At 35.0% G+C, this 26362-nt stretch overlaps 1 protein-coding gene across 1 annotated transcript in view; it reads right to left on the reverse strand.

Moving 5' to 3' along the window:
- LOC145272771 (echinoderm microtubule-associated protein-like 2) overlaps positions 1–26362 on the reverse strand; it is a 224363-nt gene that overhangs the window by 91106 nt on the left and 106895 nt on the right. The window contains exons 9-12 of the mRNA XM_080127047.1: positions 16133–16243; positions 15320–15415; positions 8806–8967; positions 5257–5427 (exon numbers count right to left, since the gene is read on the reverse strand). Of these exons, the coding sequence (XP_079983173.1) occupies positions 5257–5427; positions 8806–8967; positions 15320–15415; positions 16133–16243 (540 nt within the window). The remainder of the gene's footprint in view (positions 1–5256; positions 5428–8805; positions 8968–15319; positions 15416–16132; positions 16244–26362) is intronic.

Below are 26362 nucleotides of genomic sequence, written 5' to 3' on the forward strand. Positions count from 1 at the left end.
CCAGCTTCCGAAATCAATTGGAAACATTCCGGCCCTCGTCACGAAAAATAACGCTAGTACAGATAAAACTCTATACTTAGGCTTCCTAAAATACAAACTTGTACCAATTGTTTAGGTATTGTCGGACAAAAACGAATATCATTAAGTTAAAATGTTAAATGATTATTTTAAAGCTGTTCAAGATCTACGAATAAATAAACAGTAAAAATTGAAATAAATAATACTCGTGTATGGGAAACTCTTAGATGAGGATTGAGTATTTGGATTATTTGGATTATTCGGACAACTGTTTCAACCATAAATGCTATTCTCATAAAGTTTCGGTCGATTTAACCTTCGACCTTCTTTAGGGGCGTTTGCTCGAACCCAAGAATCTTCATATCGATACATATTTAGATTATGATTATTATTTATATATTCATTTATTTATTTGCGGACTGTTAGCTTCATCAGCTCTAGATTTACCTTTATCAGCTCTCTTACGTTCCTTTGTAGGGTTCTTAGCAAAGTTCTTCACAGTTTATTGGTACCTTCTATCATTGTCGATATTTCGAGGGTAGTTACCTTTTGCTAGCTGTTCTGTAATAGTACTCTTTTCAGAACCACTAAAACCACCTTTTTCGACCCATTTTATTGACGAAACAAACTGCCTTGTTAATAATTTGACACACCTCAAATACCATGGATTCAGCAATTACCATGGCAAGTTGTTTACATTGCGCGGAACAGTACGAAAATTTCACAGTACGCGCATTGCTAACGTTTCTGAAGCTTTTGATACGAAACTACCGGAAAGTTTTTGAAACTGGTTTAAAAAAATGTTATCTCGTTAATAATTTGACACGAAATGCATATCTTTTAACGGAATCTTTTAAAATAAATAATTTGTATATTTCTTTATATATTTGTGCAAATAAATAAATATACAAATTACTCAGCTCAAAACATTCCAATAGTCCACAAATAAGTAATCCGCAAATAAAAAAAATAAATTACTCATCTTAAAAGATTCCAATTATATATATATATACTCTAGCAGTTCAGTCCGACTTTGCTCGAGCCCTATGCACTGTTCATATCTTTATGTGCATATGTATATATATTAAAAAGTTTGACTCATGTCCAAGTAACCTGCATCTAAAATTTCAAGAGTTTAGACCCAAAATTGGCGGAGGAGTTGGTTAGACTCTATAAAGGTCAACTACTACAACTTTTACCTCTTCGCAGCAAACTTTTCGCCCCAAAACTGATTTAAAAGCTATCTGCTTGTCTGAATACCCTTTATGTAAAATTTCAAAGGCTTAGACCCAAAATTGGGTGAATAGTTTGCTAGAGATAGCAAAAGTCAAATCTTTTGATGTTTCACCTCTTGGCAGCCAAATTTTTGATCAAAACTGATTAAAAAGCTTGTCCTATGTCTGAATACACTTTATGTAAAATTTCAAATCTTTAGACCAAAATTGTCTGAGTAATTGACCGCAGGGGTCAATTTAAAAAAAAAACAAACTTGACCCCAATTTTGACCCCCTTAACATTTATTGTTTTGGGGCTCAAATCAAATTAAAGCGTTTGATCCATGTCGAAATAACATACTTCTAAAATTTTAAGTGTTTAAGCCCAAAATTGGTGAAGGAGTTTGGTAGAGTTTTCAAAGGTCATATCGTTGAACTTTGACCCTTTGACAGCCAAGTTTCTGGCCGAAAACCGATTAAACAGATTTTCCTAAATTTCAATACTCCTTATGTCAAATCTCGAGTCTGTAGACTGAAAATTGACAGTGTAGTTGGGTAGGGAAATGTACGCACACAACACACAGACAGACAATTTCACGTTTACAGATATAATAGATAATACCATACAATACGAACCCAACGATGGAATACCAGATAAGAACGAAAACTTGAATTTATAAGACCAAAGAATCCGATCTTGGTCGCCCTTCATGACCTGTGATGCAGTGTGTAGAGGTGTTGAATCTTAACGGTTCCAGGTGAGTATTGTCTAAAGATAGCGGTTTCAATCATTTCCAAAGCAGACCAGAGAATTAGTTGGCCAAATTAGTTGGATACAGTTAAGAGACTCAGCATTCCTATCCTGTCGCAGTTAACTACTTGAAGAAGGCCAGAGAAATGGTTGGCCGAAACGTGGTGAAACAACAATAATTATGAAGATGAGAATAGTAACCCCAAATAAATAAATATTAGAGAGTGGTTGAATAACATAAAGTGAAAGAAGGCAAGGGAAATACTTAGGTACGAGTGAGATGGAGACTTGTTCATTTAGTTGTAAATCATACGAGGTTTTTGACTGGCTCAATTCTGTTGTCGATTAGTTTATCCAGTTCTTCATAGAATCAAGTACGTACAAGAGGAACCGCATGACGGTTTCCAACATTCATAATTAAAGTGGTATTATGGAACCGAGAAATTCAAACTTGGCATGCCCAGGTTGTCAGACTGCGTCGGTATCCACTTTTCTGACGCACCCTAACCCATTCAAAGTTGAAAGATATAAAAACACATAACTACAGAACAAGACACACAAACTAATGTAAAATCATTAAGAATCATTTTCATATGAGATTGATATTCTTGCTATATGCTTTTTCTACTTTTTCACCCAAGCAAGGTATATTGCATTTGGAACGTAAAGGGCTACTGTTTGGGATCGTGTTTAATAGGGGACTGCGAGGAGTTGAGCAGCAAAGATATCAGTTTATATTACATTTAAACTTCTACACCTTAGTACAGTAAGGGAAACAGGAATCAAGGAGGGAATTCCAAAGTCTAGAAGTCCAAGGGAAGAAACTATTAGAATGGAAGGCTTTCCACCATCTATGAACCTCAACAGTAAAGGATGGGATTTTTCTGCTTGTCAGGTTAGTCGCGAGTATGTGTGCTATGAGTTCATCAGAGCACATTTCATTAAAGTACTTGTAAAACATGGACAGGATGCAACATTGCGGCGATGGGATATAGATTGGAGCTTGGTTTATTGTGTTGGAACTATTAGATTTGAGACTCTTTTTTGGAACCTAAGAGAGAGAGAGAGAGAGAGAGAGAAAGAGAGAGAGAGAGAGAGAGAGAGAGAGAGAGAGAGAGAGAGAGAGAGAGAGAGAGAGAGAGAGAGACTGGTAGTAGATACACCACCCCAGACGCCGTAGTTTAGTAAAGGAAGTTGAACCTCTTTTACAACAGCCTTGGCAATGTCCTCAATCACAAATTATCTCATGCTATGCTTAGAAATCGTTGCTTATATTGGTTTTTATTTTCTTTGTCTCTGTCATGCTATTCTGCTGAAAAGCTAAAAAAGTTCAATTTGAATATATGTTTAGTTTTCATTCAGTGTTGATATTGTTTTTTTTTGTATTAAAGTTGCCCTTTAAAAGGCATCGCCCTGAAATGGGTATCATGCATCGTGCTAGTCTAAATGGAGTATTATGCAGTTTAGATCAGTGCTTCTGAACTTTTTTGTCGTGTAGCCTATTTTCAGCACCAAAAGATATCCCAAGCCTACGCAACTACATCTCAGGCCCACATAAAGAAATATAATAATTAATATTTAAAAAAAGCATTTGTCAGCTGTACAATGAAACACGATATACATATGATCTGCTAATTTTAATGCTTCATATTAAAATATTACAACTTCAGAAGCAAACATTATTCAAATTTGTAATTGGATCAAATTAAACAAAATGTTCCAAATCAATTTCAAAATAAGCAGAGAATTATATTTATTAGCTTTGTTTGTTTTTTTGAAGTGCCCTTTAAAAATTAAGCAAATATATTTTTAATTGTAACACAGCAAGAAATTTTCGAGTAACAGAAATTAATTCCATATTGTGTCTACTTAAACTTAAAGGTCAATGGAACTATACTACAGTGATTACATAAATCCACATCAACAAAAAAATTAGAATTTCAACTCCTATAAATTCTCCTTGGGGACTATTCTAGGCCCAAATGAAAGATCCAAGTCCATTCCAAATTTCGCCAGGCCCACTTGTTGGCCTGACGACCTGCGTTGAGCAACACTAGTCTAAATAACTAATGTGTTTTTATTCAATAGTGCCATGAAAGGCTTTCTATATTAAACGAAGCATTTCTAATCTTTTTTGAATTATTTAAAACTCACGGATACCCTTGTAGAATAAAAGATCGGAAAACAATCACAGTTTAAATAAATAATTAAACTGGATGATTCAGTCGTAAAAATGTGTTATTATTGCTCACCATGAAAGAAAGACGGGAGAAATGCCAATTTTATGCGTGAAATAACAAAAGAGTTCGATATCCGTTTATTAGCGAAGAACAACTCTCATCCGTTGTCTCAAACAAAGAATTCGCCGTAGTGACTGTGTGAACGCCAGGTATTGTTTACGGTAAAATGTTGCGTATTCATATCACATCGAGGTCACCATTTGATAAAACCAGTTTAGTGGCCTAAACATAATGCGAGGAAAAGTTGTGTACAGGCGATAAATATTGTTTTATATCCCCGTTTTTATTAAATATTAGTAAATGAGGAACTATTTCGAGTTAAAATCTATTGTGTATCACGCTTGTAATATTAAGACGTACAAGACTGAATTTTTTTACATAGGGCTCACCGTTTATCAAGGTCCGGAGGCCACTCGAGGATAAGGGTTAAATGTTAAGACATGCTGAGATAATCATTAACTTCCGTCTGTATGAAGACTCCATTGTTTTTTCTAATGATTATTTCAGCATATGTACACATTTCCAGTAACTCTTTCTTTAAATGCGCACAAAAACATTAAGAATATTAGAGAGTTGTTGAATCATCATAGAGTGAAAGAAAGCAAGGGAAATACATAAATATCTAAGAGTGAGATAAGTGACTTGTTCAGTTGATTATAAATTACAGCCAATTAGAACAATACAAACAGATTTTTCAAACATAACTTTATCCCAAAAGTAAAGTATATATTTTAGCATGTATTTTTTTTTAGATAAAAATATATAGGAAACATCCACAGGGAAACAAACGTTGATGAACTCATATTTAATATAACAATAGATGTAATGACAAGATAGGCGACTTGTTCAGTTACTTACAAATTACTGTTAATTAGAATAATTTAAAATATTTTTCAATAACATAATCTCAGAAGTAAATATATATATGTTTGCATGTATTTTTAGATAAAAATATACAGGAAAAATCCACAGGGAAGCAGATGTTGATAAACTCATATTTAATAAAATAATGGCTGTAATGACGAGTACATACCTTATGTTTGGGTCTTATGTTGTCAGTAAAATATCTGTTTAAGATAAAGATATCTTCTTCTTCGTCGTCATCTTCTCGAGTCCAAATAGTTATCGACCCGGTGGAATCGCCTGCGATGACGTCACCCATGGCGGAGAAACACACACACGTCATTATTCGAGTTGTGTCGTCCTGAAAGATGCAAAATGTAACTACAAAATTTATGCATGTTAAGTGCAAATAGCTTTTATGAGTGATGTGGTGTGTTCACCCTACGGATAATAATAAACTCTTCTACTTACCGGAAGAATATGTTTCTGTGTTAGCACACACCTATTCATCAATCATGCATACTTGCCAGTCGGACTTGCGTATAATCACACAGTTTGTTTATAGTATTTACTTTCTCTTCAATATATTTTGTTACCACTAATTACCGCGGTATGTCTTTCTTCTAGACCCTTACGGAACAAAAACACTGGCGACGAGAGATTATTAAGGATCTCGAAACTTTTTTTTACCCATATTAATATTATTATATAATATTAATGAGTAGCAACATTTCATCTATACTCATATGGGATACATTTGTGCGATGTTTTGTCTACTAGCTAAATACCAGTCCTGCAGATGGTTTTAATTTTTTTAAACTTCTTTTCCCGTCGAACAAGATATATTGGCGCTTAAACGTATGAGGCTACTATTTCGGACCATACCTACCGGGGAGTATGTAAGGAAATGAACAAGATGTCCGTTTACATTACATTTAAATTTCTGTAGGTTAGTACAGCCAGAGAAGCAGTAAACAGAGATGGAATTCCAAAGTCTAGCTGTAGGAGAGAATTCACTATTAGAATAGAAAGTATTCTGGCATCTAGGCACCCATATATGACAACAATACTCTATGCATGGGCGTATTGTGATTTTGTAGAGATATAGGATATTCTCAGGTGTGAGTAATTTTCTAGCGTGCTAGAAGGAACCCACCTTATTTGCAGCAGCCTTGACAATATATTCTATGTATTTGTTCCAATAAATGTTGCCTGTGAATTTAAAACTGAGGAATTTGACCAATGATATCTCAGGTAAGGTGTTATTAGTCATGACTATTAGTGGTTGTGTTAGTTTCTTGTAGTTGTTAAAGAAAATAAGCTTAGTTTTAGCAGCATTAAATGTTGCCATCTACTTACGAGCCCATTCCACTACAAACTGAAAGTCGTTTTCGAAGATTTCTGCCATTACATTAGATATGTGTACATTGGTTTTTCCCTTATGAAACAAACAATCGGTATATATATATATATATATATATATATATATATATATATATATATATATATATAATTTTTAAAGCCAAATGCGCGAAATTTAGCTTTAAAAAGGTAAATCTGGACATCCTGAACAAGAATATAAGATTGGCCTCCCTTTGAAGTAGTCTCGATTTCGAATATTATTTAAATAATTTATAATCGTTGTTGTAATGGCGTGAGAAAGGAATTCGTATTAATTTCGACGTGCAGTGGTTCTTCATCGAAGAAAGAAGTCAGCGAAACGTTGCATAAAAAAGAGAATATTCGAAAGAAATAGAGCAAAAAAAAAACATTGTCTCTCATGAGGTGCTGAACTGGAGGATTAAATTAAAGATGTCTCTGACAATGAGATATTATTATTTGTATTGAACTATGTAGCACAATATTATTTTTGAGTATTTATTGATGTAATAATATGTATCTGATTTGCGTTAATTCTATATTTAAAATACAATGGAAATTATTTCCATAAAATGTTAATAAATCCATATCTGTTGCACGTTATTGGTTTTTCTGTTAAAAAAAAAATTGTGCTATCCAGAAAAATATCAGCTTTATCAAAACATTTTTGTCGATTAATTTTAATTTTTTTATTCCGTGAAATTTCTACGTGTCCTACTATGATTTTGTTTTCGTAAAAGCCGTAAGTTTTGAGACAATATATTTCTGCAGATGACGTTCGCAGCCGTTTCTTTACTTTCTGCTGCAACAATTTAATTCTTGAATTCATATTTTGATACCAAAAATATAAGAATGCCAATATGTATTACTAATTCAATAAAAAGATCAGGTTGACAAGAAAGTTCTTGCGGTTTTTATTTTAAATTCAAATGAGTATATCGCGGCTTAAATAAAACTGTATTGATCGAAATAAATATCATCAGAATCAACAATCCTTTTCCAACGGAAAACAAGTGTATTTATGCCAGTAACGTAAAAATCTTGCATTCTCGCAGCGATGAAATCCCTGAAGACGTTTTTTTTTTTTAACCGTTTAGTTTTTTTTTAAAAGTATTTCTCGCGCAGAAAGTTGTCGAGTTGCTTGAATAAGTGGTAGTCGGTAGGTGAGAGATCTAGAGAGTATGGCTGTTAAGGTAGAGTATCGTAGCCCAATTCTTTCAACTTCTGCAGGGTCGGTTTAGCAACATGCTGTCGGGCATTGTCGTGGAGAAGAATTGAGCCTTTTCTGTTGACTAATGCTGGGAGTTGTTGTCAAAGTATCGGGTGCATTTTATCCATTTATTAACAGTAAATCTCTGTCGTAATGATTTCGCCTGTATTAAAAACTATAAGGATGAGATCGGTCGCAGATCTGCAAATAGTTAGCAAGACCTCGGTGCAACTCAGGCTTCAGGAAGTGTCGTGGAGCTTCATCGGCGTCTAACCACTAAACTGAGCATCGCCGGTTGTCGTAAAGAAACCACTTTTCATCGCAAGTCACAACCATATCAAGAAACATGTCATTCTTGTTGCGTAAAAGAAAGGAAGATGACACTTCATGACGGCGTTTCTTTTGGTTGTCGTTCAATTCGTGAGGCACTTATTTTTTAAGTTTCTAGTATTTTCAATCTCTCAAATGGTTGAAAATCGTCGTATACGTTACATCTAATTAAGAAGCGAGTCCTCGAACAGTTGTGCATAGATTGGCTTCGACTAAGACTCTTAATTGATCGTTATTAACATCCGATGGCCGACCACTACGCTCATCATCTTCAAGACTCTTGTCGCCGCCACGAAATTTCTTAAATCACCATTGTGCTGTGCGTTCAGTAGTGGTTCCTGGGCAAAATGCTTCATTGATATCGCGAGGTATTTCAGCAGCTTTTCGGCCTAGTTTGAATTGAAATAAGAAAATTGTGCGAATTTGCCTTGATCCATTAGGATTGCAACCACTACCAGTATTTAATGCATATTGTTTTCATTTGAAATTCATAAACTATGATATATCTGTAAAAAAATTCTTTTTGCATTATTACAAATAATAAATCTCTTTACTTATATATTAACCAACCCATTTGGCATAATGGTCAGCGTGTTCGCTAGTGGGCTAGGAAACCGGGTTGCAATTCTCAGTCGAGTCATAGCATTAATGCCTTCCTACTAAATACTTAGCATTATAAGCATCAGTGTTTAATATTAAAAATATTTGACAATATGACGTAATATATAAGTTAATTATAATGTATACAATATAAAATATGTATTATTAAAAAAGTTATTAAAAAAGTTGATGATATATTTTTTTGCATTATTAACTTACATCGAACTGTCCGCTCCGCGTGTCTCTAAGCAGTCGCCCTTGTCGCTCACGGTAAGGGTCCCATGCCAGTTTCCAAAAGTAAAGATGCTGACGTCCGGCTGTTATAAGTAAAGTGTCATCCAATGCGTGAAACCCAGACCACATCACTGAATAAGGGGTTGTCTGAAACGTTAATAATTATTAATTAAAAGTATAGTTGCATTGCAAAATATGCTTGGTACAATTGGTAAACTAAAATTCTACGTTTGAACTAGTTGCACCTTCACAGTGTTGTATTGGTGTAAGTTCCGAATCCCTCGTTGCCAGTGTTCCTCTTGCAAACATATTATAATCAAGACAAAAATAGTGTATAAGTAATAAAAAGTTAGCAAAAGTATGTTACGGAAGTACACGTCACGATTCTGAGAGTCATAAACGATACGAATAGCTACCTAATAATGTTTTAGATGTAAGTCCATTATTCTTGAAATAAGTATATCAGCTTACTCCATTTCACTGTGTTGTAACTAATTGTACATTTCGGGCGTTTCCCGATCAATTTGTTTTTGCTTTTCTCTGAAGTATTAATCTTTTCTTAAGGGCAGAAGTAACCTTCGATTCGCTTAGGTTCAATGCTGCGTTTCCGTTTCACCCAGTGGAAAATGAAGGTTATAACGACATTATTCCAGTGTTTGTATGCAACCGTTGTTTCCTCTTATTTTAAGTAAATAAAGAAATCGGCATAACGAAAAGCGAAAGTCAGGGAGAAAAAAACAAACGTGTTTTTTAAAAAATAAAAATAAATAAATAAAAACAGAAAAACAAAACACTGCGGGATGCGAAGGGAAAAATAATAAAGCAAAAAAAAAAAAGTATAAGAAGAAAGGGCATAAATAAATCTTCGATTCGCTTAGGTTCAATGCTGCGTTTCCACGCAGTCGAAAATGAACGTTATAATGACATCATTCCTGTTTTTTAAGCAACCGGTGTTCATTCGTATTGTCCATTGTGAACGAATCAGAGACAGTGTAAACGGGGAGTGGGGGAGGAGGAATCAAATAGAGAGAAAAGATTTTACAACCTCAATTGATTCTAAGCGGTTTTGACGGCGAACTCTCACCGGAAAAAAAAGTATAGGAATGTAAGATTCTCGAAGAAGTGCAGAGGTAATAGGTATATAGCACACCTCAGATCCTGGTCTGCAGTTTGTGAACATTACATTTGCCTGTAACGTTTTGATTTTTAATCCTATTTAGGTAAAACTCACAAGGGAAAAATGAGTTCATTTTATATATATATATATATATATATATATATATATATATATATATATATATATATATATATATATATATACAGAAGAAGAGATATTACATATGGTTTGTTGCTATGAAGATTTAATGGAATTTTAATGAAGATAGCGGCTTCTTTTCAATGGAAGGACACAAATAAACCGGCAGTTTCTTTTAACTATCGGAACAAAGCAAACTTCGTTTTCTTATTTAAATATTTATTCCTGTGAATAAATTAATATATTCAATTGTTTTTAGAGACGGGTATATAACCGTTTTTGAATGTGTATTGTTCTAATTTCGTTAATTAGAAATGTGGGGTCTTTTTGATGTTTGAATTACTTCTTTTCACCCTAAACAAGGTATGATGGCACTTGGATGTAAAGGGCTACTGTTGGAATCGTGCCTGAAAGAGGACTTTTGAGAGTTAGGCAGCGAGATGTCTGTTCACATTACATTTAAACTTCTGTAGGTTACTACAGTCAATGGAGCATAAAACAGGGAGGGAATTCCAAAGTGTAGAAATTCGAGGGAAGAAATTATTAGAGTAGATGATTTTCCAGTATCTAGGGACCTCAACAATGAAGGAGTGTGATTTTGCTTCTGTTGAGTTAATCGAGAGAGTACATACACCAAGAAAGCACAGGTGCTATTAGCCGATCAGAACACGTTCAATTAAAGTACTTGTTAACGGATACAGAGATGCAGCATTGCGGTGATGAAACAGAGCTTGCACAACAGTGCAGAGCCTATTAGATTTAAAACTTTTTACATCCTGTCTAGAATGCACCAACCCAGATGTGGCGATAATACTCCATGTATGGGCAAATTGTATCTTTGTAAAGATATAGAATACTCTCTGCTGCGATTTCATTAGTATTTTGAGCTAATAAATTAGAATAATTCTGAACCAGACAAATAATTTTATGAAAAGAAGTGAATCGAATTACATCTTTCTCTTAACAACATGCCGTAAAAAGATATTGATTACGGAAAACCGATAAAAAATCGACGTTACTTTGTATATTAGATGAGCCATGTTTGTGTCTTTTTGTTTGTTGGTAATTTAAAAGCTCAAAAATAGAATTGTATCAAATCTGCCATCGAAAAATATTTGAGATGTCGAATATGTCATATTACCACTACTGTTGCTACTATTATACAGCCACTTCACCACTTGAGGGGTTTCTCAGAGTAATTTTCCTGCCATCACGGGGTTAAAAAATCAGCATCGAAACCTTAGTAGGTGATGTCCTTTTCTCCTCCTTGCAATCTCTTCCTCACGGAAGAGACGTTGCTAGTCTATGTTTGTTATATCATTATTTTCATTATATATATATATATATATATATATATATATATATATATATATATATATATATATACGTTTTATTTTTTATTACCGTATTTTTCTATTAAGTTACATTATTGTTTCGGCTACACGACCGTTTTTTGGCCGTCATGTAGCTTCCTCAGACTTTTACAGAAATGTTCGTTTATGGTGGAATGAAAGGGTGAATGGTGTCAGGGGAGGGTGTGAGAGAAAAGCGGAAAAAGAGGAAGGGAACAAGGGAGAGAGGTGGGAGGGGGTGCTTGATATGTCGGTAATGTTTTAGTTTTGGAGTTTAAGGACATTAGGTGGTTGTGGGGGCTCTGGGAAGTTCATCTCTGGCGTGGCTGAGGGCATAGGGATACGTGGAGGGGGGAGGGATATATATGGGGATAGGAGGAGGGGGTTACTTTAAATTTCGAGTCCTAAGGTTTAGGTTGTTGGCGTCTCGTTGGTGAGCTGATTTCTTGATAAGTATGTCTTGACCTGTTGGGTGTTTGCTTAGGTTGGGAGGCGGGGGGTGGGGGGCTATAATTCGGTTTATCTATTTGATTTTTATTTGTTGTTAAGTGCTTGGAGAGGGTTAGCTTGCGGCAGTACACGCGAGCACACACATGCGTACATACCCACACATATACACATAAAGAAACGCTCATCTGTACACATACACCTCCGCCTAGGCATGTAAACACATGCACGTATGCGTACATGCATGCATATACACCCGCGCTGCTCCCGCTGACCCCAAATTTTCCTTAAGGTGTTAAATTGAGTATGTGCGCGTAAACATGGATGCGCACATATACAGACACCCGCACATCGACACCCATATACCCATGCAGGCGTATACATGGGCCTACATGCATATACTGATTCAGACATACTTGCACCCCACGCATATATGCAAGCACACGCGCACATACAGATACTTATATTCGTGAACATATACATCGGCATATACGCAGCTGCACGCTCCTACATACGTATGTGGACAGCAGGTAGCGGGCACATATACTCTCATATATACACACATATACATAGGTATGTACACATATACATCGTTAACCATGTACACACGGACACACACATGGATGCACACATGCATATATACACATACACGCATACCCAGATATATAGGCAGTTATTGGTATAGACATATTCGTCTACATAGATGTAAATCTAAGTTCATTCGTGCGTATATAGACGAAATACTTTCGTCAAATGTAGACATGATTATACATAGATATGAGCATAAACTCATTCCCAGGCTCATATGCGTAATATTTTCATTAGTGGAGGTTTTTAATGGTTTGATGTGGGTGCACACGGGAGCGCCGACGTACACCTCCGCATACATATACACACCTACAGATACACGTTTCCACACGCATGCATTCACGCACATATACATGCATACACGCATACACATATGCACACATACATGCACTCATACATATATCCGCAAAGATACACACCCACTCTCACTTACGCACCGATATCTGCACACGCATATATATACAGATATATAGCGTGACATGCTGTAAATATTGGCACAGGTTCCACAGACATATACTTACATACGCAGTAATAAACGCATACGCACCTGGGATAGTGGTCCCATGTAGCCATACTTATAGATTTTGGGGAGGAGTTTGAGGTGGTTTATAGGTTCTAACTGTTGCGATATATATATATATATATATATATATATATATATATATATATATATATATATATATATATATTTGATTGCCCTTCAATCTATGGTCCTCTCATGCAACACATTCATGAAAAAACATTCGCTTAGCTACAACCACTGTCAAGAAATTTTCCCACGCTCTGTATATACCTAAATACCTAGATTTAAAGGCAACTTCCATTGACAAAGTTTCTTACCTAGAATTGCCCGCTTGTGTAATTCTGTACCACGAATCTACTTTCCAGCTGACTGTAACATTGTTGTCTTAAAGTCCAATATAAACATGTTCTTGCTGAGGTGTCTCTATAAATAACCAAATTCAACCCAATTTTCATCACTACCTATCACCACACGATTGTCTCACTGACCACCGTATCCTTTGCCGGCGTTCAGACCTTGGTAAGTGGTGACGCCCTTGTAAAAAATCTTCAGTAAATGCTTTACATGATATAATATCAGGTCAGTGCAAAACTTTTGCCGTTTTGTAGAAAGAGCATTTTTACTCATTGTAATTTATTTTATTATGTATATTGTTATTACTTAAACATATCACAATGATTAATTTAAAATATTCTTTTTCAAATTATTAAAACATCATTCATATTTTCTGTAATATTCTCACCTATGTTGATACGAAAAAGACCTTCTTTAGTCAACGTAAAGAGAGTTATCTTCCATCATGATAATGTTCGTAATCAAACAGCGCTACGGGTCAAAGATCTAGGAGAATTTGGTTGTAAAATCTTGCCCTATCCCGCATAATCTTCTGACCCTCGGATTATTACTTATTTCGAGGATTAAAAAACATGTAGATTGCTTTTGGTTAAGATCACGAGAAAAGATTGAACATATTCATATTTCACATGATAAAGAATTTTAGAAGCGATGCATTTAAAGCTCGTTGATAGATTGAATCAAGTTATAGAGAGCAAAGGTCGTTATCGTTATGAATAAAGATTTTGAAAAACAGGTTTTCATTTTCGAGATGAAATTTTTAATCGGCAAAAACTTTGATATTAAAGAATATAGTCGATAGAAAATTGTAAAATTGTTAATCTGATGTTACAAACTAAATTATGTTTTGGAAATCTTTAGATGAGGATCGATAATTTGAATTATTCCAACTAATTTTTGCATCTTGGTTATATTCACAATGTTTCGGCATATCTAACTTCCGACCTTCTTCAAGTGCATCTTTTCAAACTTGGGAACGTTTAGTCAAACTTTAGATTTTGTACAGAATTTTAGGCGCAACACATTTTTTAATCCATGCGGGTAGATTGTTTTCATGATCTGGTAGGAGTGTTAATATTTACTAGTTATTGTCTTGAGCTTTCACACTTGCAGAAAACGGTTACTTTTACTCTGAATAATCCAAATGATACAAATCTTCATCTAAAAAATCCCCAAGCACAAATTTTTTCTAGTTTTCGTTGAGGCATTATCGACCCAAGTAAGATCATAGTAACTGCTGTTAAAACTGCTTTTGTAAAATTATTATTTTTTCATTTTCAAGATGAAATTTTAAATCGGCAAAACTTTTACACGGACCTGGTACTTTCTCTTATTAAATAACTAGCGCGGGGAGGGGGAGCGCCAGGCGTTGCCCGGTCGTAAAAATATTGTGACAACACAGGGGAAGGGGCAAAAAACTGTGACAACGAGGGCACGGGGTTGGGGCTTGACCAGTCGTATAAAAAACGGGACTTGGGTGCTATTAGCCTGAAGCGAAACCCAAAACCAAAATTTTGTAAGAAAAAAAAAAAAAAAAAAAAAAAATGACGCGTGTTGGAGGCGAACTCGCGCAACTGAAGTTAGTAAGAGCACGTTTTTATCGATGGGCCCACAAAAACTTAGCTATTTAAACCGAAAAACGTATCGACGATTCGCGCATCCCAGTTTAAAAATCACGTCCATAGCAAGGTTTTCTTTTGAACCCCCTTCAAACAAAATGATATTGATACACGAAATAATGGACAATTTTTCCCAATTTTTCGATATTTGTTGTTAAAGGGATTGCTTTTTCTCACGATGCCGCATTAGTGCCTTTACGATGCGCATGACAAATTTTTTTAGCGGACATACAAATACACACATACAAACACACAAACATTTACCGTTTATATAATAGATTACCGCGCAGTAACAGGTCCACTACTCATTGAAAATACATAATTATTCAAAACTTATCAGTAAAATCTATGGAATTCTTACCGTTGTTTGGGCAATGAGTTTCTCATTCTGCCAATCCCATACCCGAAGAACATGAAGATCGTGTTCATCCACAGCCTGTAAGAAATCGCCATTACTCTGAAATAATAAAAAAAACTAAAATTCATATCTTTCAAAATTTTTGGGGTGAGAAACTATCATTATTTACTTTACCTTCATTCTCAAAAACAAAATTTATTTTTTTAGAGAGGAATTACCACTTATAAAGGCATGAAGGCCATCCAAGGACAAGGGATAATCAGCCAAATGTGGTTAGTGATACAACAGCGAGGTAATCGGTAGTGATGGAAATTGGGTTGCATTTGATTTTTTAGAGGGACGATTCAACAAGAACTTGTTTACGTTAGACGTGAAAACAATCATGATGTAGCCAGCTGCAAAGCAGGCTCGCTGTATAGAGTTTCACAGGCGGGCAGTTCTAAGAAAGAAGCTTTGTTAATGGAATTTGCGTTTAGATTAAGACACCAATATTCTACTAAATTTCGACCGATGTGCACTCCGGCCCGCTTCAGGTATGATTCAGTTGCTTCTTTTCTGCAGGAAAATGTATATATAAATTCAGCATTTATATATATATATATATATATATATATATATATATATATATATATATATATATGTGTGTGTGTGTGTGTGCGTGTGTGTGTGTGTGTGTGTGTGTGTGTGTGTGAGTGTAGCACACAGTGTTTCTCTATTGTATTTCAAATGTTAACCTGTGTAATAACCATTTAGACGATTCCATAATTTAGAGAGGAATTAAAAAAAAAATGGAAATAATAAAGAATATGGACTTACTTGCGTAGAAAATCCCAGCGAACACACTGAACCTTTCAGCATCCCAAGTCCAATAATGGCGTACGTGTTCAGCAACCTGCTGTCCCAGATACGAATGTGAGCAGCCTGGAACTAAAAAGATACAGAAATATTGTATTGTATGAAGTTTAAACGAACAGCGGTATATTACGTATTATTTAGATTCTTCGGACTATTGTTTTTATTTTGAGTGCTATTTTAACAGCGTTTCGGTTGATGTAACCTCCGACCTCCGTCAGGTGTATCTTGCCAAATTCGGAAATCTATCTGTCAAAATCGGGAATCTTTCTGTTGAACTTGAAAATCTACATGGAATTTCGAATGGAAGTTTTTTATCTAATCCCCAGTGGTGTGTATGTGTGGGGGGTAGCATGCTCGCATTTCGTCAGCCCATACTGAGTAGAAGCCATAAGCCATCCACAACTGTATTTTGATTGTCGCCCGCATTTAAGATTGAACTTAAAACATTCAAAGAGTATAACTTACAACGGAATTTTGCAATGTACTTATTCACGTGTGGACAATTCTAGTATGAATTTTGCGAGTCTTAAACCTATTCTTGTTTTTAGATGTACAACTTACTACTTATCACCATAAATTGCTATTTCTACAGATTGCTCTCTCTTTCTCTTTCTTCACACACACACACACACACACACACACACACACACACACACACATACACACACACACACACACACACACACACAATTAATAAATACGAATTTTGCATCCTCGCTTCAAAATAATTATAGAATACTTCCATAAAATACCAATAAATAAATGCACTTTTAACATTTCTATTTACTTTCACAGTCAGTTATAGTCATTGAATGTATACACTAAATTACGGTTTAATCTGATGATTGCCTTCGTAAATGAAACACAGACGTTTACACATAGCTTAGTTGCCATAAGTATATTTTTATGACACGATATCTTTTATATCTGAAGTAAATCTGCTCCCGTCTATGCATAAATCTTCTCCGTTAGTAATTTCTGGCATATATTGGCCCACGTTGTTAGAAAGTAATATTTCACTTTTGATAGATTTCTTTATTTTTAATAATCCTGCTTGATATTTTATGATATATCCCGCACAAGGAATATATTCGTTTAAACTTGTTGAGTGGCCGAGGCTACTAATTCGAGTAATAAACTAGTGATTTCACCTCGTTAAACTAGTTCCTGGTTTCTGCTATATTCTTAAGTGTGATTTTTTCGGCATATCTTTTGACGTCTCTCCAAACTACTCTACAGTTTGTATTATTATTGCCTAAATCTAAACTGTCGGTAAGAGAGAAATTCGCGAGGTGGTAGACTAATGATTGATTGATTAATGCATCAAAGATTTTAGCGAAGAGGGTGAGGAGACTGATAGGGTGATGATTGAGCGGATCAGTAATTTCACCAGAATTCTTGTAGATTGGTACCACAGATGAAAATTTTCTGTCTCTCAGGGAAGCAAAATTCAACAAGACATTTTGTTGTAGAATTTAGAAAGTACAGGGGCTAAGTAAACTGACCATTTTTAATTATTATAGCAGGGATGAGATCAGGCCCACATGCCTTGGAGGTGTCTAATCTTAGAAAAAAATATATTGCAAACATAACAAGGGCAATTTTCAGATCATCAATTGCGGCTTCAGTCAACATAGGGAGCTGTTCATTTCATAATTTCTCCATTTGGCAGCACTATTCCATTCGAATGAACCTCTACTTATCTTTTTATCACCAGCACCGCACATTTACTAATCCCAAACGCCATCCCAATGTCTTCTGAGTATGTCCTCACAAGTTCTACCAGTCTCTCCATTTCCTTTTTATTTCTACCGAATATTTTCAAGTCATCCATAAACAGTAGATGTTACTACAACAGCAACAACAATGATGATAATTATAAATACTTTTTTTTGTTCTTACCCAGTAAAACATTAAGATTTTGCGTTAAATAAAAACATTTTTATTTTTATTTAAATTCATTACGGTATTACGGTTTAAATTATCACATACGCATCGATTTTGAGTTACATATATATATATATAATTTATTAATTACATTTGTCTTCAATTTACTATATAGGACTATATATATATACGTATTGAAGACAAATAAAATGAATCTATTAAAGATCATTTACTAACTAGAAATGTATACGACCGTTTCAAAGACAATATAAAGTTTATTTATATAGTTTCCACATCAGCACAATGGGAGGTGGCGCTGGTCAAGTGGTTAACTGCACACTTTGGTGTTCAGGGGGACCAATGCCAACAGTATAATCATCTGATTCATACATGATGATGATCATCATCATCAGCACAATAGCGGTCGTTGGGAGAGAGTGAAACAAAATAATAAACAAATAGCACCATCAAGACCATCTCTTTTAAATCTAGGAAATTCAACCTCTTTTATAGAGCTAATCATATATCTGATGTATTCTGGAAGATTGTTGTAATCCATAGGCTTTCCTATACATTTTAAGGGTTAGCTATATTGTTACCAATTGCTGTTCTCATGCTCTAGCTTTAGCCTCTTAGACACACACACACACACACACACACACACACACACACACACACACACACACACACACACACACACACGCACGCACGCACGCACGCACGCACGCACGCACGCGCACACACATATATTCTTTAATAGTAAGCTATGTTTAATTTCAGAAGAGTTTCCGATGGGTAGCTTTTCTATACATATATGAAGAATGTTCAGTGGGTCGCCGTTCTTTACAAGTTCTGTCGTTTATATTTTTGCAAGCTTAGAGAAAAAGATCCTTCTCGTGTAGACAAGAAAAAATTATGTGCTAGAATACTAAAAGATTCAATTTTTAGGAAGCAATTCTTGTTTCTGATTTGTTGATAAGAGAACGTGAATGAATTTGATTCGTCAGCTCCTATCGAAAGTGTTTATGAATAGAATCTCCCAACTTTCAGGGAAGATACTCCATTATAAGTAAAAAATATTGCACCAATCTCCATCCTTTATACAATGGGAAAGTCCTTTCTGTTCATGTTTAATTCTGTTCAAAAATAAATATATACTTATATATTCAAATATGTACAAACAGAAGTCATTTGGATCTTAAAATCTGAGCATGTAAAAAAAAAGGCAGCCATTTTTAAAATTTTGTTCAAATCTTAAAGAAAAATATGTATGTAAAACAGTGAAATAAAATCTATATTTATTTTTATCTTGAAAATGTTAAACTGAAGCAATTTTTAATTTAAATTGTGCATTCCTGTTCTAAACACACACACAGCCACACACAAACACACACGCATATAATATGTATCCATAAAAGGTATATATTAATTTTTTTGTTAAGTAAAATTAAAAGGAAGAAAATACTTGTGAGATGTATGGTATATTAGAAACAGAGTATTGTGCACAAAATAAAGTTTTAAAAAATCAATTTTAATTGATGCGCGCCTTAAAATAATCACGTAAATTATTAAAAAACGATGAAAAGATGTTTTCTAAAAAGTGATTTTTTCATTTATTTATTTTTTTATTTTATTTATTATTATTCATGTTTTTAGTAAAAGTTTTAAACATTTGTTACGCATTAGTATGTTAAAAGTATTAATACAAACAAAATGGATGCAGTTGAACGTTTTGCTTAAGACAATCTTCCCTTTCTCAATACATATCTGGGCTTGTGGAAAGTTATTAAAAGTCAAATTCCAACAAGTTAAGAGGCAAAACGTTTCAATTTTATTTTCGTGGCCAGTTTTGTAAATGTATCGTAAATATAATGATTCTGATGCTATGTAATTTACAATAATGGATTCCTTTAAGCCCATTTTTTGATAGTCTAAAACAATATCCAGAAATATTTTTTCGATCTTTGTTGTTTCCCCAATTTGAATCTGAAAACCCTTTTAATTTTAGAGGTCTTGTTGATTTTCTAAGTACTAAATATTTTCCTTAGTTCCCCTTAAATAACAAAGGAGTTGTTTAGCTCTGATTAAATCCTTCATTGTCGGTCTTGATAATTTTTGTGATAGTTTTGTTACTGTGTAACATATGCCAAGTCTCGTAACGGTACTTCCAATAATATCTCGGTATAGTTTATCGTCAATTATTTCAGATTCTGTATCTGTATCTGTATTTTTATTGCTATCATTTTCGACCGGTGTAGAGCGTTTCTTGCATTCTTGCATTCCAATCTTTAATAGGATTTTATCAATGTACCCCGATTGACTCATTTTAATAATTCCTTTTTCATGAGTAAATTGTATACCCAGAAACCATGATTGGTCATTTTGAATTTTTTTTATTGAATCTGTTCATAACATCGGTTAACTACGTCACAATTTGATGCGATTAAAATGTCATCGATCCATAAAACTAAAATTAGTAGTTTATTTTCTTTATTTTGAACATAAAAACGAATGTAACTGGGCATTGTTTGAATTGTTCTTGAATCATATAATCATGAAATACTGTATTCCAGCATTGGCCGCTTTGCCTTAGGTCGTACAGTGATTTGTTAAGCCTCCATACAAATCTTTTATTTTGAATCCACTTGGAGGGTTAATATAAATTTCATAGTCTATTGGAGCATTTAAATAAGCATTTTTACGCCCATTTAATGGATGTTAAGATTATATTGCGACGCGATTTGCAATAACATTCTGATTGTGGCTAGATTTGTAGTCGGTGAAGACGTAGAAAAATATTCTATACCGTAAATCTGAAAGTATCCTTTAGCAACAAATCTAGCTTTGTGCTGTTCAATGCCGGACGCTGTAGTCTTTTTTATAAAGGCCCATCGAGAAGAAATGACATGTTTATCGTTTGAGAAAAGCACTACCGAATAGATAGTATTTTCTGTTAAAACATCTATTTCGCTTTTCATTGTTATTTCCCATTCCTGACAATGTTCTGAATTAGTTGCTTCGTTAAAGATTTTTGGCGTATTATCCATCGGACAGCAATAGTCGACTTGATAATCTTCCAAATTGTCGGCCACAAAAACATCGGGTCGTCTTCTATTTCTTTTTGGGTAACGTTCTGATAAATTTTCGACTTTAACATCAGCATCATCGCTGTCATCATTATTAATATTCTTGTCCTCGTCAACGGCGACCTCATTGTCGTCATTTGTTGTATGAATTTGAGGAAATATTAATTCATCCTCTTCATGTGATGAATTCTCGTCATAGTCTGTGAATTTTACACATTGGATTATTTTTATTTTATTTTTCTCTGGAAAAAATACTAAGTAGGCCGGGCTATTTTTATCGTATCAAAGGAATATACCGCGACCGGTTTTTATATTTAATTTGCTTCTTTTTATTAGTGAATTCTATACCATTGTCAGAAGGAATACACTTTACTGCACCGTAGGGGGCGATGTCATCTAAGTATTATTTTGTTGCTAGCAAGGTATCCGATTTTTTTTTTAAGGAATAGACCATTATTATACCGGAACAATCGTCTACAAAATTTAATGCATACCTAGAGTTTTCTCTGCCTATTGGTTCCACGGGGCCGTTCAAATCATAATGTAGCAATGATAGTATTTTCGTGGCCTTATTGTCTGGCATTTTGTTTTGGTACCTTGCCATTTTACCTTGTGTACAAAAGTCGTAGTTTGTCAAGTTTTTTAAAGTTTTTATTTTTATTCCATCAACCACATTCTGCAACTTTTTGAAATCTGGAATATTGCAGTGCCCAAGAATTTTATGCCATGTTATGGCAGGCAGTTTTTGATGGAACTACGCTATTTAAATAGTATAGTCTTCCATTTTTTCTTTAGTATCGAATACATTTCCATTCGGGTACACCAGTTTTAATTTATTAGGGTTAAAGTTTATATTTGCACCTTGTTTAATGGCAGCTTGTACAGAAAATATATTTTGTTTAAATTTTGGAATTAGAAGAGCGTTTTCCAGAATACAGAAACAAAGAGCACCTACATTGTTACTTAGCGAGATTTTAGCATCGCCTCTTTTCCAAACGATATCATTTACTCGACTGCCGTCGGTCAACTCTACAAAGTGACCCTGAGAGTTAAAGTATGGATCAAATTTGATAAAATCCGATTCCTTCGTAATGACATGTGCCGTTGCACCTTAATCGACAAGAAAGTTATTACTGTTTGTTGAAGCGTCAAATGTACATGAAAATAAAAATGTATGGTATCTAACAGAGCTCTCCACTTTTTTTAATGGAATCCTCATTGAAATTTGTATATATATATTGGAAACTCTTGTGATTGGATCAGCCACAATTGTAGCAAATAATGTTCGTCCTTTTCTTAGGAGAAAAATTATTTTTGGAATTTCACTATTTTTGAAAGTTGCAGTTTTTATTCGAGGTAAATGTATAATTTAATTTTGGTATATTTAAGTGGGCATTTTTAAATTTCATGATATTTGTAGATTCACTTTTTTCTGTGATAATTTTCTCAGTTTCCTCGTAACTCCTAAGTGCTACCTTGAATTAGCTAAAAGTCATGGGTTTTCTTTTTGAGTTATCACGATGGTAAACGGCTTAAAATCACGGCAATATTTTAAGGGCTATGGAGAATAACAGACTGTCACTCTTAACTTCGTCAGACATTTCTAATGAATTTGCTGTTGTTTCGGACCTTATAATATAATCTGTGATCGTCTCAGCTTCCGCACGTTTTAGAGATGTCAGTTCAGTATATAAAGGGATAATTTTGGGGTTTCCTTTCGATAAATAATGCTTTCTTAATATGTTTAATGCTTGCAGCCGCCATCCAAGGCTTCTCGCGTTACTAGAGACAGACTTCTTTCATCTAAGAACTATATTAATTCCGCAAAGACAGTTGCATTCTTTTCAGTAAACTCAGGGTCGTTTCAGTTTTCAGGTTGTGCCTGAATTACTTTGTGTAAGTTTCGGATTCGTGAATATCCTAAAAATTTTATTTACCACAATTCGAATTTTGATTCTGATCTATCGAAGTAATGTGTCCACCGGGCTCATAACCTCTTAAATTGTAAGCTATGTTTAATTTCAGAAGAGTTTCCGATGGGTAGCTTTTCTATAGAAGTCCTTGATATGAAGAATGTTCAGTGGGTCGCTGTTCTGTAAAGTTTCTGGACTTTATAATTTTGCAAGCAAAGAGTAAAAGATCCTTCTCGTGTGGACACGAAAAAATTATGTGCTAGAATGGTAAAAGATTAAATTTTTATGGAGCAATTCTGGTTGGTTGAAAACAGAACGTGAATTAATTTGATTCGTCAGTTCCTATCGGCAGTGTTTATAAATAGAATCCTCCAACTTTCAGGGAGAATACCCCATTATAAATAAGAAATAGTGAAACATATATATATATATATATATATATATATATATATATATATATATATATATATATATAGGTTAATCGTTTACTTGAAAAGTACTCAGTTTGTATACACCAATGGTAACAAATCAAAGTCTTTCTCTTTAATAAAGTTTTTTATAATGAAAAAGATATATTTTTATATAAATTTTGTAAATTTGGAAAAATTTTTAAGCTCAATGAATGCCGTTTTATTGGCTTCCAAAGCATATATGAGTGTCGGTTACAAGAACCATGTAAATTGTCCAAGATGGTATTTTATTAGTTTTTTAAGGTACACATCTGATGACTATGTAACTAAATATGCAGCAATAACATAATTTCGCAACTTGTTACTCGCAATACGAAACAATATTGTAATGGATACCTTTTGAAAAGTAATAAATGACCAACTGAGAAAACTTAATATTTGGAACTATATATATATATATATATATATATATATATATATATATATATATATATATATATATATATATATATATATATGTATATATGTATATATATATTTATATATGTGTGTGTGTGCATGTGTGTGCGTGTGTGTATTATATATAGTATATATATCAGGTCATGTCATATGCTACTGGTAGCATGTAACCCAGTACTACCTGCCTCATGGTTGGGTCACCAGCGACTAAACTGGTTCCCTCACCAGACTTGTTTGGTGAGGAGGGTGGCTAGTCTCCCTGAAGGATTAAAAACAAGACCTTCCAAAGGGCGAATGAACCCTTTTTCGGGGTCAACGGCCAACTAGCACCGTGAGTGTTTGTGTATGTTGGGGTGGAGAGGGCTCTCGTAAGCCGTAGTGAAGGCAACCTTTCTAAGAGAAGCAAATCTCTGATTTAAAAAACCATAAAGCGGGAGACCAGTATCCGCATTAAGCTGGTCTGCAGTTTAATTTGTTGTTGGCTATCTTGCTCTTGCTTGTTGCTGGATCTCAACATTTTGAACCGAGAGAGAGAGAGAGAGGGAGAGAGAGAGAGAGAGAGAGAGAGAGAGAGAGACTTAGCTGTTTAAAAATTTTTTTTTTATTCAATTTTCACCCCAAACAAGGCACAGTGCCACTTTGAAGCAGGGGGCTACTACCAGGGACTTAATTAGCGGGGTCATTATGAAGGGAGATGAGTAGAAATATGTTTGTTAACATTACACTTGAACTTCTGCATATCATTGCAGTTGGGAAAGCAGAATCCCGGAAGGGAGTTCCAAAGACCCGCAGTTCTGGGGAAGAAACTATTGGAGTAAAAGGCTTTCTTGAACCTAGGGATCTCTACTGTAAAGGGATGAGACTTAGTAGCTTGTCGGGTTTGTCGGGGGTAGTTACGTCGGGGAGGTACAAGTGTTTGTAGTTCGTCAGAGCATTCACCATTGAAGTATTTGTAGAACAGGCAGAGGGATGCAACATCTCGTCGATGGGACAGAGGCTGAAGCCTAGATGACAGTTCAGGACCTATCAGGTTGGCGACTCTCTTTTGAACCCTGTCCAGGAGCGAGAGACAAGCAGCAGATGCACCAGCCCAGATGTGACAACAGTACTCCATACATGGGCGAATGGTTGCCTTATAGAGGTATAGGATACTGGCAGGCGTAAGTAGTTTTCTAGCACGGTAGAGGGAGCCAACCTTCCTTGCATCAGCCTTGGCAATGCTCTCAATGTATCTATTCCAGTTCATATTCCCTGTAAACGTTAGACCGAGGAGTTTAAAAGAAGTACTTTCAGGTAATGTGTTCTTGGCCATTGCTATTGGTGGCAGAGAAGGTTTCTTGTAGTTATTGAAGGAAACAAGCTTAGTCTTAGCAGCATTGAATGTGACCAACCATTTTTGTCCCCATTCCACTACGGATTGGAGGTCATCCTCTAGCGTTTCTGCCATTTCCTTGGATATGTGTTCATTTGTTTTCCCCTCATATATGTTATAGAGAGTGGTGTCATCGGCAAATATACCCATCTCCGAAACAAATTTATCAAGGAGGGCGTTTATGAATATCAGGAATAATAGAGGTCCAAGGATAGACCCCTGAGGTACTCCCGCATTTATGTCGTATTGTTTGGATGTACGACCGTCGAGGACAACTTTGATTTTTCTATTACTTAAGAAGGATTTAATTACATTATGAATTCTTCCAGTGATTCCATATGATCTAATTTTCCTTAGAAGACCATCGTGCCATACCCTGTCAAAAGCCTTAGATATATCGAGGGCCACCGCTCTACCCTCCCCTGTTTTATCCAATGAACGGTATATACGTTCAGAAACTACAGTTAAGATATCTGCTGTTGAACGGGCTTGCCTGAATCCATATTGTTTGTCAGTCAGGAGTTTAGCAGCTGTTAGGTGCTGGACTAGGGCTTGATTAACTAAGGACTCAAATATTTTGACGAAAAGCGGGAGGAGGCTAATGGGGCGATAATTTAGTGGGTCAGTTCTTTCACCAGAATTCTTGAAGACTGGTACCACAGAGGCGGTTTTCCAGCAGTCGGGAAAACAAGATTCGTTAAGGCATTTATTGTAAAGTTTGGACAGAACTGGAGCAATCTCGGCAGAGCATTTTTTTAATAGCACAGCCGGGATGAGATCTGGTCCACATGCTTTTGAGGTGTCTAGGTTTTTTATAATAGCATGTACCTGAGAAGGGGTGATTTTCAAATCGTCTAGTGAGGCGTCTGTTCGCAGAGGAAAATTAGGGAGTGAGTGGTGTACCGAGTTCAGTGTGGAGTTTGAGGCAAACCGACTTGCAAGCAGATTAGCCTTGTCAGTTGCCGTGCAAGCAACCTCATGATCGTTTGATAGTGGGAGAATAGTTGACTATCCATTATTTACTACGCTGTTGTAGATTTTCCAAAAATCCCGGGTTCCTAATT

The sequence above is a fragment of the Euprymna scolopes genome, chromosome 4, assembly GCF_053919585.1.
Source record: "Euprymna scolopes isolate OS-2025 chromosome 4, ASM5391958v1, whole genome shotgun sequence".
Taxonomy (NCBI): Eukaryota; Metazoa; Mollusca; class Cephalopoda; order Sepiida; family Sepiolidae; genus Euprymna; species Euprymna scolopes.